The 17065-nt window shown below is 41.2% G+C and overlaps 1 protein-coding gene across 1 annotated transcript in view; it reads left to right on the forward strand.

Annotated features, from left to right (window-relative positions):
• Positions 1-17065, forward strand: part of cubn (cubilin (intrinsic factor-cobalamin receptor)) — a gene marked incomplete in the record, with an annotated part of 148500 nt that overhangs the window by 82860 nt on the left and 48575 nt on the right. Inside the window, 6 exon segments of the mRNA XM_038723011.1 lie at positions 866-1071; positions 7855-8036; positions 9187-9376; positions 12367-12564; positions 12957-13103; positions 14180-14370. Coding sequence (XP_038578939.1) covers positions 866-1071; positions 7855-8036; positions 9187-9376; positions 12367-12564; positions 12957-13103; positions 14180-14370 — 1114 coding nt within the window.

Consider the following 17065-nt stretch of genomic DNA (forward strand, 5'->3'; position numbering starts at 1 on the left):
AGGCCTTTATTAAGTGAATTTGAGTTTTTTTTAAAATCACAGATAGATCAATCAGTCTTTGCAAAAGGTTTCAGAGCTTTTATTTGTCACATGCTTATCCAGTATTTACAGTGAAATGTACGATGACATCCTCTTATGAGGAAGGCTAGTGGGCAATAAATAATAATAATTAGAATAAGAGTGCAATAAGTTGTTATTTGCAAAAATAATGTCTCAGCCAGGAAACAGCAGATATAAAAGATAGATAAGTTCAGAATTGATGCTGAAATGGTTGTGTTTGTGTTCAGGACAAAGTTGGTTGGAGTTAGAAAAGGTTTGTGTCATTAAGGTTAGGGTTACTATACCGACATCTGTAGAGCTCGAGTGACACAATGGCCACACCGTATTATATTATTAGTATAAGTATTAGCTTATCACAGAGATACACATATGGTAATATGTGTTTATTGTAACAAATGAAAATCAGCCAGTACATTGTTTACAGATATTCTCCATACACATACATATTGATACTGGTATTGGCTATTGGCTGCTGCTACTTACATAAGGAGCCACCTGAGCCAGCATCTCAGTTTTCTTCAGATAACTCATGTGAAGGATATTGATGGTGTGATGATATGTGATATGTGTTATTTTGGAAGCCAGGTGGCTTTTTAAACCTAAACAGAGATAATAAAAACAAAGTAAGCTGATAGTGAAGGTTGTCAGCAAGATGACCATTGCACATTCCCTGTTTGAGCACTTGATAGTTAAATGTTTCATAGTTGTTTTTGTGCTATAGTTAATCTATGTTTCTAAACTGATGTTTGGCATTTAGCGGATACTTCATCACTGAATATCAGTAACAGGGTTGTGTTTTGTTCAGTATCTTTCACCTGCAGGGAGATTCTGGCTGTCAAAATGACTACGTGGAAATCCGAGAGGGTAACTCCACTGGGCCGCTGGTTGGTCGTTTCTGTGGAAACTCGCTCCCCTCAAACTATACCTCCGTGATTGGCCACATCTTGTGGGTTAAGTTTGTCTCCGACGCATTGAATAGCGGAGCAGGATTCAGAGCCACCTTCTCACACTGTGAGTGTCTGTGTGTAAAGAAAATTAAACACCTAACATTGTCATGTTTATATAAAATGAATATCACTGGTTTCACTATTTAGGCAGGTATAGTTTCTCCAATAAGAAGTATGACATTGGCATAAGTTTTTTTGCTACTTTAGGTTGAGCTGAGAAATAGAATTGTTGTACCGAACAATAACATGGTGCATCAAAACTGTAACTGCAAACAGTACACTGAACTATATCACTACCTAGCCAGTCCTGTTCAAAGGTTACATGCAGCACACACCAAAATGAGAGTTATGAATATACCTGCAGTCCTATCTATTCTGGATGAGGCAAGAGACGGTATGTATACCTGGATATCAATCACATGACACCTTTTACTGTGGTGTTACAAGCGATAAAGTGATGAAGGAGCCTGGGCATTGTAACCACTGATAACTCCTCCTACATGTGTAGTTTCACAGCTTCAGGCTTTAGTTTTCGGGAAATTAAACTTCTCAAGAGAACGTGAACTTGTCAGCTTTTTCCTCTTGGTTGACAAAGATGCTCAAAGATCCTCCTGACAGGACTGTTCTGATCGTTGAAGTTGGTTGATTTGAAGAAAAGGGAAAAAAAATATAAAAGAAAGGCATATACATGTACAGAAATACAATGTACACACCCTCATTCCCTCACTCACTCACCTACACACGCACACCCAACCACACACATACACACACAGACAATATAAACAAAACTAACACAATCTGTACTTTAACTAATCCCCCCCTACCCTCCCTACTGAGTGATCTACTGTGCCCCCCCCCGGCAAGAAATTCAGTAACTTGAAGAGCTTCTGACCAGGACCTTATGGTCTTTCCTTTAGCACCGTGAGACCGTGCCACAGAGAGCTCTAAAGTATGAATATCTAACAGCAAGTTCCACCAATGGTGTAGTGAAAGAGTATGTGGTGGTTTCCACCGTATTACCAGCATTTTCTTTGCAGCAGTTAGGCCAGAAAGCCAAATTCTTTTTTCATGCACAAACATTAGCACCTGAGAGTTATCATTTAACAAGCATAATACGGGATGGATCGGTGATTAGGATTTTTAGAAGCTTGGTTAATATTATTTCAAATATTTTCCCAAGCTATTGTAGGGGAAATGAAGCTATAATCATTTTGCCAGATTGTTTGAATTGCAATTGGTTTATAGGAACTTTGCATTATTATTATACCTATACTATGCCTTTAAGGCAGAACGAAGCTGCAAATATAAAAAAAAGGAAACTCCAGGTAAATTATAGCTTTCCTTCAAATCGTGAAATGTATGGAGACCATTAATATTGAATAACTGTCCAAGTAAATAAATTCCGTTGTTCGTCCACATTGGGTAGGCCACTGTCCGACCGCCCAGCAGTAAATTATGGTTATGAAATACTGGTGTATGATGATGCCACTTTTTTTTATAGTAAGTGTTGTTGGTCGCAAACTTCCAAATTAGTAAAAGATTAGAAATAATAGGCCCAAAACGCATTTTGGCTTGTTTTTATGGGACTTCTGCATAAATTAGATCTTGTAATCTATGCGGATAAACTAATTTCTCTTCCAGAGAGCGCCAACAAACAGATTTTGTGGGGTCTAACCAAGATTTTATAGTACGCAATACAAAACACCAATGATACACTTTGAAATTTGGAACTCCCCAACCTCCAGCTGATTTCTCTCTCTGAAGAGTTGTGAGTTTAATCTTTGGTCTTTTGTTATTCCAAATAAACCCGGTGATTAGACTATGTAAAGTATCCCAATACTCAATCTGTGGACTTATAGGCAACATAGAGCTAAGAAAATTTACTTGCGGTAACACTATCATTTTTATAACAGAAATCCTAGCATCAAAAGATATAGGCCTTGACGTCCACTTCCCTAAATCTTTTTGGATTTTTTCCAGAACTTTTATATAATTATTATTGACTGTAGATTCTAAAGTTGGAAAAATGTCAATTCCTAAATATTTAAATTGGTTTACAATTGGGATGTTAATTTGAGTTAAATCATCACCAGAGCTACTTAGGGGAAGGAGAGCAGATTTCTGCCAGTTTATTTTGTATCCTGAGATACTACTGAAGTCTGAAAATAACTTCAGGATATAAGGGAATGACTGTGAGAGTTTACTAATAAAGAGTAGCACATCATCTGCATAAATTGATACATGGTGAATGGTAGAATTTATTATGATAGGTAAAATATTTGTAGATTGACGTACTTTTTGAACAAGAGGTTCAAGGGATAAAATAAATAATAAAGGAGACAGAGGGCATCCTTGGCGAGAACCTCTGGAAATTGTGAAATGTGAAGAGCAAACATTGCCTGATAACACCATTGCTCATGGGTTTGCGTACAAAACTTTAATATACTTAATAAATTGTTCACCAAGCCCCATGTGATCTAATAAGGCCCAAAGGTAATCTCATTCAAGTCTATCTCATGAACAGCCTATCAAAACTCTTCTTAAGAGAGGGCAAGAAACCCTAAGCTGCCCCCCCCACACGTAACCATGGCAACTTTTGACAACTAAGGTTTGATTGTGGAAGATATTTGATTACAATACGTGCAAATAAATTTTCGATTTTTAATGTCTAAAGAAAAACGGTCTCTCGGAAACCGGAAACAAGCCCTCCCTCCGGGGAACAAAGGACTGCCCTCTGGGAACCACGTCCCAACAGACAAAACAGAGATACACGCGCTTGTTCATGCTCTTGTCCTCTGTTTGTTCCTGGCTCTCCAACTGCGCTTCGGCATGCGCCCAGCCTTCCCCTCTCCGGGCCACGCCCTAAGATTCGACCCGGCGCAGCAAAGCCTTGTTCGTTTCAGGCCACGCACGCGAAGTGCCACGACCTCAGCTTACTTGCGTTTTATTATCTTTGGTTTTGTTTTGTTAAAAGTTATCAGTCCGTTAAGTTATACTAGTTTAATTGAAGAACGACCAAGTTCTTTTCTTTTTAAGCTTGATTCATCAAGCTAATCTCACACAGGTCGGACCCCCACCACGTGGTCCCGCCAGCAGTAACAAAGGACGACCAAACCTTTGACCCGAGCCAGGGTTGAAAGGCCCCACTGCGAGTTTCTTCAGTAAGCCGACAAAGATGGACCTCCAGAGCAATTCCCTGGCAGAGAAAGCGACTAACCGACAGCTTTAAGCTGTCCTAACCAAGAACGCACGGATCTCAGCCAGTGTGAGGCCGTTGACCAGCTCCCGGCTGGGAGAAGCGACACGCAGTAAGACCAAAACCCTGCATTCTGTGGTCAGTGATGTCCCATAGTTGATAATAGATTATCTTTAACTCTTAAAACTCATAGCTCGCGTTCATTAGCTGCCCGTATGAGACAAATGCTCCCCACAATAGAACCCCTTCTCATTGTTTAGCCATTGTTTATTCTTTGATGTATTTAACTGCATTTTTATATCACCTTAGTTAGTTAATAAACTTCACTGTAATCAGGGAATTGTGTGTGTATTGCCTATCTCCAAGTCCCTGCCAAGAGAATTTATTATTAATTATTATTAATTTCGATATGAGATTGACTGACTGATTTAAGATAATTGAGCGATTGTTAACTAACTGATCACTAGTGAATAATTGTCTAATTATTAGCCATACTCAGGGAGTCCTGAGACCCTGGGCGAACGGAATATCCGTTGGTGCCCCGTGAAACGAGAAGCTTCGTGAATTAATATTTTCTGAATATTAAAATTCATAATTTGGTATTCTCATAAATTTATTAGATTAAATGTAGTCATGCTACATTCCCAAGATGTTTATTTAAACGGCGCGTTAAAACTTTAGCATAAATCTTCATATCAACATTAATTAAAGATATAGGCTGGTAACTAGCACATGATATTGGATCTTTGTATTTTTTGAGAAGCAGGGATATTAATGCTGTATTTGTTTGCTTTAGAAAATATCCTCTTCTAATAGATGTATTTATCATTTCCAAAAGCATAGGACCTAATTCAGACCAAAAAGTGATATAAGTCTCAGTGGGAATACCGTCTGATCCAGGAGATTTTCCCAACTTCATTTGTTGTACTGCGTCCCATAGTTCTTTTAAGGAAATATTTTCTCCTAATTCAACTGCTTGTTTCAGACAGTTTCCTTATATGTTACATCAGTAACATGTATCTCTCTTTATTAAATATCATATCAGACTTATAGATATTTTAATAAAAACAAACAAAGGCTGCATTAATTTCTGTTGAAGTAGTTACTATATTTCCACCTGGAGATTGTATTGCAAAAAATGCAAGCCCGCCGTTCATTAGAACAAAGCCGAAGGGCTAGCTGATGTGAGGGCCTGCTACCATTAAAATAATGACATTCTCTGGATTTTTGAATTAGGAACTCAGCTTTTACTCTAAATAGTGAGTTGAGCTCACTTTTCACCAAACTAAGCTGACCTGTTCGTAAAGAAGAAAAGGAGTTTTGTTGTGCTCTTTCCAAGGATGCCAGCTGCTTCTCCAACTCAACAATTCTTTGCTGACGAGAGCGATTTTGAAAGGAGGCAAATGATGTGACAGATTGAGAGAAATAAATTCACTCAATTTGGATTTAAATTGAGAGCAAAAATCGTCATTTAATATTCAAGTGGTATTAAACCTCCAACGGGGTGCTTTTTGTTTAGTAACTGGTAGTAAAAAAATTTATTTAATTGCTTGATTATGACTTATGTCTATTGGGGGAAAAAAAAGTATACTCTTTAGCCACTGGATTATGAAATCTCCATATGTCTGACAAATTAAGATCCAGCATGCACTGCTGCAAGGCCTTGGAGCAGGATAACTGGGAACTGGGATGTCTAAGTGTTGTCTGACTGAACAAGGACATGTTTTACTTACAGAAATATTTCTGAGATCAAGGTTTGCTGCACGCTGCTCCAGCACATTTATGCACTGCTGAGGGCTCCTACCCAGAGAGGGAGGCAGCTGTGATCACTACTTCTTTGCGGGAAGGACCTGAGCCCAAGGGAACGCAGCTGCATAAGTAAGCCAGTCTTGCCCGTCATGGCATTTGGCACATTGAATCCACCTGGGGTCAAGATACAGTCCATTTAGTCAGATCTCCAAGTAGCACAAAGAAAGGAGCCCCGTGGAATGACTGCCTTTGCTGCTGTCAAATTACCCAGCAACTGGAAGAACAGGCTGGATTGTTGGCCTTCTGCCTCTCTGAATATTAGGCTGAAAGTGTCCTCTATCCTCTATAGGAAGAGAAAGACCTTCAATAACACTAAATTGCACTCGCTGGCACCTGGAACTGGTAAGCCTGTTCCTTGAAGGCAAAATCAAGAAACCAACTATGGTGACACAAAAAAATAGGTATTCGTCAAACTGATGCTTGTAAACCATTCTCGTTTTGTGGTTAGGGTTAGCAGGGGAGTGCAGAGCTGCCAAGGTTTCTGGTCTCCAAAGACTTGGAGCGGGACGTCACTCAGAGTGCCCAATACGTTCCATCCGAGCCAGTATATTATAGCTCTTGGTAAGCAGGTCATTGATTTGTCTATTCTATGGGTGTGAACAGTGAGCATCCATCTACAAATACTGTGAGGGAAACAATATTGGGGTTAATGGTCAGCAGTTGGTCTCGGCCATATCAGGCAGCATCCAAACTGATTCATAATTTGGCCTTCATTGATCCCCCAGCGGGATCTAAATGATTTAAAATTAGCCCCCCTTTACCAGCTGTATCAGTAATTCTAACCCATTAACATTGTTATTCTTAATGGGCCATTATGTATAATGAGTGCTCTTACTTTTGGTACTTAAAGTACATTTACTTTTACCTAAGTGAGTTTTTCAGTGCACTGTGGTATTGTTACTGGTTCTTTCACTGCTGCACGTAACTTTGTTGGTATGAAGTCTCGACTTCCTGCACATGTGTGTGATGGATATCCGAGTATCACACACCTCCTCTGGTGGTCAGTGAGAAGGAAATTTAACTCAGCACCATACAAAACCACCAGCACATGCTCTACTGCATCTTCTTAACTTGCACTAGCCCCTTCTCGTTGTCATTATTCTTACAAATATCTTACTGATGTAATTGTCTCAGTGTATGTAAGGTGTGGACGGCTGTTTATTCATTTGCTGAATTGTGTTAAGTCTGACTAATTCTTTAACAGGCTTATGCGCACACACATGTACACACACACACACACACACACATACACATACAGACACATTCACCCACACGCACACAGACACACACAGTCTCACACATAGACACAAACAAATTTAGGTTGTCCCTGGTAGAATTATTCCTGATGTTTTTCTTTGTTACTTATTTAAATTAATTGTTATTATTCCAGCTCTTATGGCTGTGCTGTGTTGCTTAGTTATTGTGCGTGACTGTTTCTTGTTTTAATTTTTCTCTTAGTTGTCATACTATGTCAGCTGTTTATTACTGCTGTTCGGCTGGTTGTCTTTTACTATTATTATTATTTTTATTGTTTGTTCTCTGTGTGTGTGTGTCTGTTTGTGCCCCCCCATCCCCATGTCTGCCCCCCTTTCCGGCCCAGTGACAAATCAATACATAATTAAATAAATAATAAAACAGACAAAGGAGTATATTAATATTCTCGTGTTAAAAGTAAAATCTGTCTGGCACAATATGGTATCCAGCTCATCATACTCTATACCAGGCTGCTGGGCAGGACGGGTTTAAAAAAAAAAATGTCTGACTAATTAAGAGAAAAACACAACAAAAATGAAAGTGTAAGTGAATGAGAAATCTAACTTCGACTTCCTCACTGTTTCCCAGTATATGGTAATGATATGGTGGGGGAGTTTGGTCAGATAGCATCCCCACTGTATCCCAGAACATACCCCAACAATGCCCACTACCGCTGGACCATAACTGTGGAGGGAGACAGATACATCCAGATCCGCTTCTTGGACATGGACATAGAGGACCTGGATGGCTGTTACTACGACCAGCTCAAAGTATGATTGTGTGTCCTGTGAAATCACATTGTATGCTTGATTTAACATGTTATAATTACAGTCAGACTGTTTGCACTAGTGTGTCTAAGTGTATTGAAATCCATTGTGGTGTTTCTACATTGCAACAGTAATCAACCGAGTCATATTGATCCATTGGCTGCTTTGGGCCCAGGGGCATCAGATCATTGATTGTACATCAAGATACAAATCAAATGTTTTCAGTTCATGAGATACACAACATTAGAAATGATGAAACATCAGTCAACCCACCCACTTTTTTTAAAACTTAGAAGTCACTGATTCATGTTTTTACTCAGTAATTATGGCACAGTAATGCTTTAACATGTCCCCACATATTGTGGATCAAACAATTCTGTGACGCAAAAGCTCATGATGTACTCCTCAAGCACAGGAACACAACTACCCTAGCCTGGTGTGCTTCCAGTCTATCTAGAAATATGCATTTGTTTCTCTGAAGGGAGGGTGCAGATCCAACATCCCAAAGGCACCAGTCCTCTGCCCACTGCATTCAACTGTGTTTTGCCTCTGATGTTGTTGCTGATGCTGAGACCTAGTTCTACATAGATTCGTCAGCAGTGGTGGATCTCTCACCTTCACTTTATTTGTCCTCAAAGGGCAATTGGTTGTGCAGTCCTCACAAAGTTTAGTTGACAGATGGCAGAGTGTATGGAAGAGTTTTTAAATCTGGTAGTTTTGCCTAATGGGAGTCGAAAGCGAACCAGAGGATCTGAAACTCTGGATGAAGGTGAGGGGAGCTGTCCACCAAATAGACTAAAGAATCTACTTTCTATACAAATCAGATTTTTCCGTTTGCTTCAGATAATTCCCACCCTATGGAACATTTTTGTATTTGACAGTGAGAGAAGCATGCCAAAAGAGACAGAATCTATAAAACAGGCCTTAGCCAGCCTTCTCAAACAAAAAAGGATATATATATACAGATCAAGTTGGTAAACTATTGTAACTGACTCCTGACCATTAATCAGTGTTACCAGGGATGGGGTGGTGCCAGGTAAAATAAAATATACATCTTATCCTTGCTCTGTATTACATTTAGGCTCCTTGTCACAGGTAAAAAAACGGATAATCCAGTTCATCCATTCTGCCCTCAATCCTTGTTTCTCTACAGATATTCGATGGCCCCAGTGTTCATTACTACCCTATTGGGTCATTCTGTGGTCTGTCCCTGCCCCCTCCCCTAAGAAGCTCCGCAAGCACTGTCACCCTGCAGTTCCAGTCGGATTTAGTGGTGGGAGGCCGAGGCTTCCTCGTAGAATGGACGGCTGTCCAGGACTCAGGACCATCCACTATCACACCAGGTGAGACAAAAAAGTCTCTTTGTCTTTGAGACATCATTATTACTGAATACTACTGCACATTCAAAAAGAGAAGTAGAGGAAAATGACAGGGAGGATGGCAATGACAGACGTGCACAGATATTTTGAGGGGCAGGGGCTCAAGTGGGAAAAAAAGGGCACTTCTCACAATTATTATTATTATTTTTTTTTTTTACAACAAAACGTTAAATGTTAACACAACTCTGACTTCCTTACCAATTTATTTTAATTCCATCACACTCCCGCAATTATTTCATTCTCTTCAGATTTCTTCTTTAGCATTCACTAGGTTTATTACAAGAGCAGGCAACAGCTCTTCTATGCTACTAGTTTCAAGTATACATTTAGAATAAATGACTGCACCAAGGAGAGGGACATAAAAATTCATTATTAAAATAATTTTGTTTCACAAGCGAGAAAACCTTCAGTTTTAAACAGACAAGCAATATTATACTGAATTGCCCGAATACAATAAAGTATAGATCAAATACATTGTTATTATTTCTATTTTACACTTACCGCACACGCGCGCGCACACGCACACACACATACAAAGTAACTGATGGTGACATGGACTTAATTTCACATTTGAGGGAGGGCTGTCTGTAACATAAGGACAACTGACCTACCATTGAAGCTGGACCCCCAAGTGACAAGGTACCCTCTGGAAAGTCTGCTAGAAGATGTGAATGCAGCACTATATACTATACTAAAGCCATAACCGAAACCAATGAGCTGATGTACGCCACAGCGATCGTAGAGATGCTTGGCTATAAGATGCACAACACACCACAAGCCAAGATCAAGGCAACACGGAGAGAGGTTAGTCAGCTCTCAGAGCTACAGAAAGGTGCAAGGAAAGCTGTCGATACCTGAGGCTCTGGAGACTGCCAAACAAAGACTTACCGCTCTGGCTACCCGCCTAAAGAGATACAATGGAGAAGCAGAAGCCTGGAGAATAAATCGGATGTTTTCCACCAAACCATCCAAAGTGTACTCTCAGTTGCAGGATAATAACACAAGATCAGATCTATCCAGGGCTGAGAATGAACAGTACAGGAAGAACATATGGGAGAAAGAGGCATCCCACAACACCAATGCTCAGTGGCTAGTGAATCTAAGAACAGATCACAGCAATCTCCCTGAACCAGATCCAGTAACCATTACAGCGGCAGACATCCAAGAAAGAGTGGCAGGTATGAAGAGCTGGACAGCACCAGGCCCTGACATGATCCACACCTACTGGCTGAAGAAACTAACTGCGCTCCATGAACGCCTGGCAGCACAAATGAACCAACTGCTGATGGATGGGACCCACCCAGAATGGTTAACCCAAGGATGGACAGTCCTGATCATGAAGGATCCCCAGAAGGGAACAATCCCATCCAACTACCGGCCAATAACCTGCCTCTGCACAACATGGAAGCTAAGATGAGTAGGCACATGGCTCAATACATGGACAGAGCCCAGAAGGGGATGGGTAGTAATACCAGGGGAGCAAAGCACCAGCTACTGGTTGATAGAGCAGTCACTCGAGACTGTAAGACCAGGCAGACCAATCTGTGCACCGCCTGGATTGACTACAAGAAAGCCTATGACTCACATGGATACTGGAATGCTTGTGTAACAAGACATGGGTGTGATTCTGTATTTAAATTGCCAACAACGCCACCTGGGGAATTTCACCCCAGGAAATATTATTAAAATATGTCACACAGGGACACCTGAAATAAGGCCAGGACAGAGAGACAGATCTATCAGCATACAACAAACTAATAGACTGTATACTTATTATTACTGTTTAAAGCAGGACTCTTTTTTTATTTTTATGTAGTGGTCAATATTGAGATTTTGGTGTATTTTGCTTCCATGTCTTCTTTTACGCAAATGGAAAGAAAACCTCCAAAATACACATATAGATGGTGTTTGTTATGCCTACTACCCATTGTGATGAAGTTATTAGTTATCAAATTTTATTGTGTTCACCTGTAGTGTCTCCATTAAGTTCTGTACATTAGCCTGTATGGCCATGACATATTGCCTTAGCTGAACTTTAGCCAACTTATTACATTACTACATTACCAATACAGGCCTAGTACTTGGCCTTGGTTATTCAGCATGTGTACACACTAAACTGTGCACGTTACAACTGGACCACTAATGTGGAGTTAAAATAACTGATTCTGATCCTAGTAGACAAAAAGTTTATTCAAGGGGCATGTGATTGCTGCAAAAATCTGAATTTATTGTGTATATATATATCATGGATATTTGTAATGCCAGGAACCTTCCTAAAACCTTCATCTGTAAAAGTGTATTCAAAGTGGTAATGGCAATAAGCACTAATTTAAGTGTTTGTAGGCTACAGTTTGTTTCCAACAAAGAAATGTCAGATTGATATATTATGATTATTGATATATTATATGGCTCTGGAACAGCCTGCCCGAGGAAATCAGGTCGGATGAGTCAGTGAACTCTTTTAAGTCCCTTCTTAAAACATACTTTTATAGGAGAGCTTTTCCCGATCTTATTTGACTTTATTTTATCCCTTTTATTTTATTGTATCTTACTAATTTTATATTAAATTTTCATGCTCTTATCTTTTTTTTTTTTGTATTATTCTTTACACTTGTTAAAGCACTTTGTAACTTGTTTTTGAAAAGTGCTCTACAAATAAAGATTATTATTATTATATTATATATATATTACCAAAATATATTAGAATTGTGTGTGAATTGGGGTGGTGATGGCGCATAGATAAGATGCTTGCCTTTGGTGTGAGAGACCTGGGTTCAATTCCCACTGTGAGATATCCACCATTGTGTCCCTGAGCAAGACACTTAACCCATAATTGCGACCTCTGACATGTATAGCAATTGTAAGTCGCTTTGGACCTCTGACATGTATAGCAATTGTAAGTTGCTTTGGATAAAAGCGTCAGCTAAATAAATAAATGTAAATGTGTGTGTCAGGTGCATGTGGGGGAGTTCTAATGACAGAAGAGACTCCTGGCTTCCTCTATTCTCCTGGCTGGCCTGAAAACTACCCTCCTAACCAGGAGTGTACCTGGTTGATACGTTCTCCAGACTCGACTGTAGAGTTGAACCTCTTGTCTCTGGACATGGAGGACTACCCCAACTGCTATTTTGACAGCCTTGTCATAAGAGACGGTAAGCCATGACACTCCACGCTGACTCTGTATAATGACTGAATCTGGTTGCATGGTTATTAGAGCGACGTGAAGTCTGCAGTAAAGTCAGCTTTACACCAGCGGTTGGATTTCCAAACCACGAATCCGAGTTTCAAAACATAAGTAACATATCTGAAATTGTAGCTACTGTGGATTCAGTGTCTAGTGGATGTCTATGTTTTTGTGTATGTTTTGTTGCTAGATTAAAACATAAAAAGGAAAGAAAATAAAAACAACTGTTTAGGTGTAACAGAAGTAAAGAGGCAGGTATTTGTTGTGATGGATTACAGGGGACATGCCTTTTCTGTAGAGATATGATAAAAGACCTGTTTGTTCTTCTGATTTCACCTGTGTGTGTGTGTGTGTTCCCAGGTGTGACCAGTCTTTCCCCTGTGCTGGCTAGTGTGTGTGGTCGAGATCCTCCAGGTTCTCTCCACTCAACAAGAAATTCCATGTTTATCCACTTCTCCTCAGACAGCAGCATCAGTGGCCGAGGCTTTAACGCCTCCTACTCCAGAGGTCGTACACCTGAAGCAAACTGATAAAACCATACACCTGTTAACTTTAGGCTGCATTCAGACTGCATGCCAAAGTGACCCAAATCTGATTTTTTTGTTCATATGTGACTCAGATCTGATCTTTTAATAACTATGTGAACAGCCCAAGTCACGTGGAATCTGATTTTTTCCAGTTTGGATTTGGGCCACTTTCATATGTGGTCCAAATCCGATACAGATCGGATTTTTTAAAATGCGACCTCAGTCTGGACAATCAGATCAGAATCGATGCGACTTTACACTTTAGAGCAGCTGTTCCCCTGCCAGATGTAGCTGCGATGAATGAAAAAGCTCCACAAAGCCATAATTAAACATGTCGCTCTCTTTCTACTCTACCTGCAATCATCTGCTCACAGATTCCCTTTCTTACACCTGAAATCCACTGGGTCAGATGGATTCACAAATACCAGTTACAAATAACAGTCTAGCCTAACAGTCATGACAAAACTCCTGGAGGGAGTTTCGTCATGACTGTTAGGATGCAAGGCAACCAGCCGAGAATCCAGTCAATGGCATGGCCAGGAAGTAGTTCCACACACAACGTCCTGTAAAAATCAAACTTGTCGTTTTTACTCTTTGGTTTGTGTGGGGCTTAACAAACAAGACATACTGTCAATTAGTGAGATTAGATTTCGAAAACTTCCAGCCAGGCTAGCTCCATACTGAGGTTGACCTGCAGGTAGATCACATTATATCACACCCTCGAATCTATACGCTTACGGGATTGGCTGAAGCGGAGGGATGGAGCTTTAGAGTCACACAGTTGTGATTTCCTCACATTATATTGTGGGATTGATAACAGAAAGTAGTGTAATTACCATGGACGTGCAGTAAATACAGTTCACTATACATGTGCTAAACAAGAAGTGACTACAGACACAGCTTCACGCTCATTTACCTGAAGAAAGAGTTTGCTAATTCAGCATGTAACATCTATCATTTCTCCCATGACACCCCTTTCTTTTCCTGTCACACTCTGCCACTGCTACTGTTCTACCACAATTACAATCATATTAATAATAATAACCATCTTTTCAGGCTGTGGTGGCCTCTTGCATGTCGACAGGGGTGTGCTGAGCAGTCCCCGCTACCCCCAGAACTACCTGCCTGGTCTAAGCTGTGACTGGCATGTGATGGTGACGCCTGGCTTCAGGGTTTCTGTCACCTTCCAGAGCCACTTCCAGATTCAAGGCTATGGATCTCGATGCAGCTCTGGAGACTACCTGGAGGTAAATAACATGTGGATAGAAAATATGTATACTATGAGTTCAAAACCAGATTCATAAGTGTGATATTGAAAGTGTTCCTGTGTACAGCCTCTGTGTACGGACATCTATGAGGATTCTGACGCTTGGCTGCCCATAGGCAAACGTGCATGGGGGGTTACGTGGATACTTTTGTGTGCCGGTGTCTTTTATACTTGTATGTAGTACGTTTGTTTTTAACCCATCTCCCAGCAGGAGTTCAAGCAGTAAACTTGCTTAACTCGCAGGTGCGCATGACGCATAGTTAAGATTTTGGAGATGTGCACATCAGCCTCTGCAACTTATGGTTACCCATAACACACTTCTCTGTGTGAGTCTGTTTTGAAGAAACGTAATTCCAGTTCACTCAGGACAACTTTCATCGAAGAAATTTATAAGTTACAGTATCTCACAAAAGTGAGTACACCCCTCACATTATTGTAAATATTTGATTATATCTTTTCATGTGACAACACTGAAGAAATGACACTTTGTTACAATGTAAAGTAGTGAGTGTACAGCTTACAGTGTAAAATTGCTGTCCACTCAAAATAACACATCACACAGCCATTAATGTCTAAACCGCTGATAACAAAAGTGAGTACACCTCTATGTGAAAATGTCAAAATTGGGCCCTATTAGCCCTTTTCCCTCCCCGGTGTCATGTGACTCGTTAGTGTTACAAGGTCTCAGGTGTGAATGGGGAGCAGGTGTGTTAAATTTGGTGTTTGCTCTCACACTCCCTCATACTGGTCACTGAAAGTTCAACATGGCACCTCATGGCAAAGAACTCTCTGAGGATCTGAAAAAAAGAAAGGTTGCTCTACATAAAGATGGCCTAGACTATAAGAAGATTGCCAAGACCCTGAAACTGAGCTGCAGCACGGTGGACAAGACCATACAGCGGTTCAACAGGACAGGTTCCACTCAGAACAGGCCTCGCCATGGTCGACCAAAGAAGTTGAGTGCACGTGCTCAGTGTCATATCCAGAGGTTGTCTTTGGGAAATAGACGAATGAGTGCTGCCAGCATTGCTGCAGAGGCTGAAGGGGTGGGGAGTCAGCCTGTCAGTGCTCAGACCATACGCCACCACAAATTGGTCTGCATAGCTGTCGTCCCAGAAGGAAGCCTCTTCTAAAGATGATACACAAGAAAGCCCGCAAACAGTTTGCTGAAGACAAGCAGGCGAAAGACATAGATTACTGGAACCATGTCCTGTGGTCTGATGAGACCAAGATAAACTTATTTGGTTCAGATGGTGTCAAGCGTGTGTGGTGGCAACCAGGTGAGGAGTACAAAGACAAGTGTGTCTTGCCTGCAGTCAAGCATGGTAGTGGAAGTGTCATTGTCTGGGGCTGCATGAGTTCTGCCGGCACTGGGGAGCTACAGTTCACTGAGGGAACCATGAATGCCAACATGTACTGTGACATACTGAAGCAGAGCATGATCCCCTCCCTGCGGAGACTGGGCCACAGGGCCAGTGCCTTGCTAAAGTAGCTGAGGGTAAAGGTGATGGACTGGCCAAGCACGTCTCCAGACCTAAACCCTATTGAGCATCCGTGGGGCATCATCAAACGGAAGGTGGAGGTCCGCAAGGTATCTAACATCCACCAGCTCTGTGATGTCATCATGGAGGAGTGGAAGAGGACTCCAGTGGCAACCTGTGAAGATCTGGTGAACTCCATGCCCTAGAGGGTTAAGGCAGTGCTGAAAAATAATGCTGGCCACACAAAATATAGACACTTTGGACCTAATTTGGACATTTTCTCTTAGGGGTGTTCTCACTTTTGATGCCAATGGTTTAGACATTAATAGCTGTGTGATGTTAAATAAGACACCTGTATGAAATTTGCAAATGGGGGAAGTCATCGCACAATTAGCTAGTTGAGTAGCCAGGAAGAAACTTACCCACGTCGCCTAGTCCATGGGGTCAGTGGAAAGTTGAAACAGCAGAGAGGGGTGGAAGGAGAATCAAGGAGGTTCGATTGAGAGGCAACTTGTTTTACGGACTGCTTTGGCAGCCGTTAGGCTACTTGACGTCTGTGGGGAGGTGTGCGGGGACACTGACCGACAGCCTGTATAGGTCTGGAACGGTGTTCTGGCGCTGCTCCTTGCAGGCGAGAAGGGTGGCTTGGTGGTTGCTTGGGCTCGATCTCTGACGAGTTGCGGCGGTGGGCGATCAGTGGTGGTTCTCATTCAAATTATCTGGATTATCTACATCTCCTGGTGGTGGTTGTTATTAGTAGAAGCAGAAGTGGTATAGTAGCGTAGCCTATGGCTACGGGAAGGGGTGGTGGGGATGAGGGAGGTGGATGGAAGGTAGTTAGTAAAGGAAATCAGAAGAGAGAAGCATCGAGTGAAAGGCCAGATTTATCTGAAGCAGTTGGAGAGAAAAAAAATTATGAAAATGAGTTCTGAAGAGTTTGCGGTGCTATTTCGAGTCAAGGATCAGAAGCAGGGAGGTGGTGGATTTAGAGTATTAAACCCACTAAGAGTTACTACTGCCTTGGATAGTCAGATTGGTAGGGGAGCTCTAGCTATAATACTGTGAAATGGGTTGCTGAGAGTTTGTTGTAAAGATAAAAAACAATAGGATATCGCCAAGGAGGTGAGGAAGTTGGTCTCCAGTATAGAAGGCTTGATATGAGTTCCAGTCTGGAGGTTCTGGCAGTAGAAGTTT

The sequence above is a fragment of the Micropterus salmoides genome, unplaced genomic scaffold (assembly GCF_014851395.1).
Source record: "Micropterus salmoides isolate LMB-PRFRI ecotype aquatic unplaced genomic scaffold, ASM1485139v1 Ms_hic_scaffold_1, whole genome shotgun sequence".
Classification (NCBI taxonomy): Eukaryota; Metazoa; Chordata; class Actinopteri; order Centrarchiformes; family Centrarchidae; genus Micropterus; species Micropterus salmoides.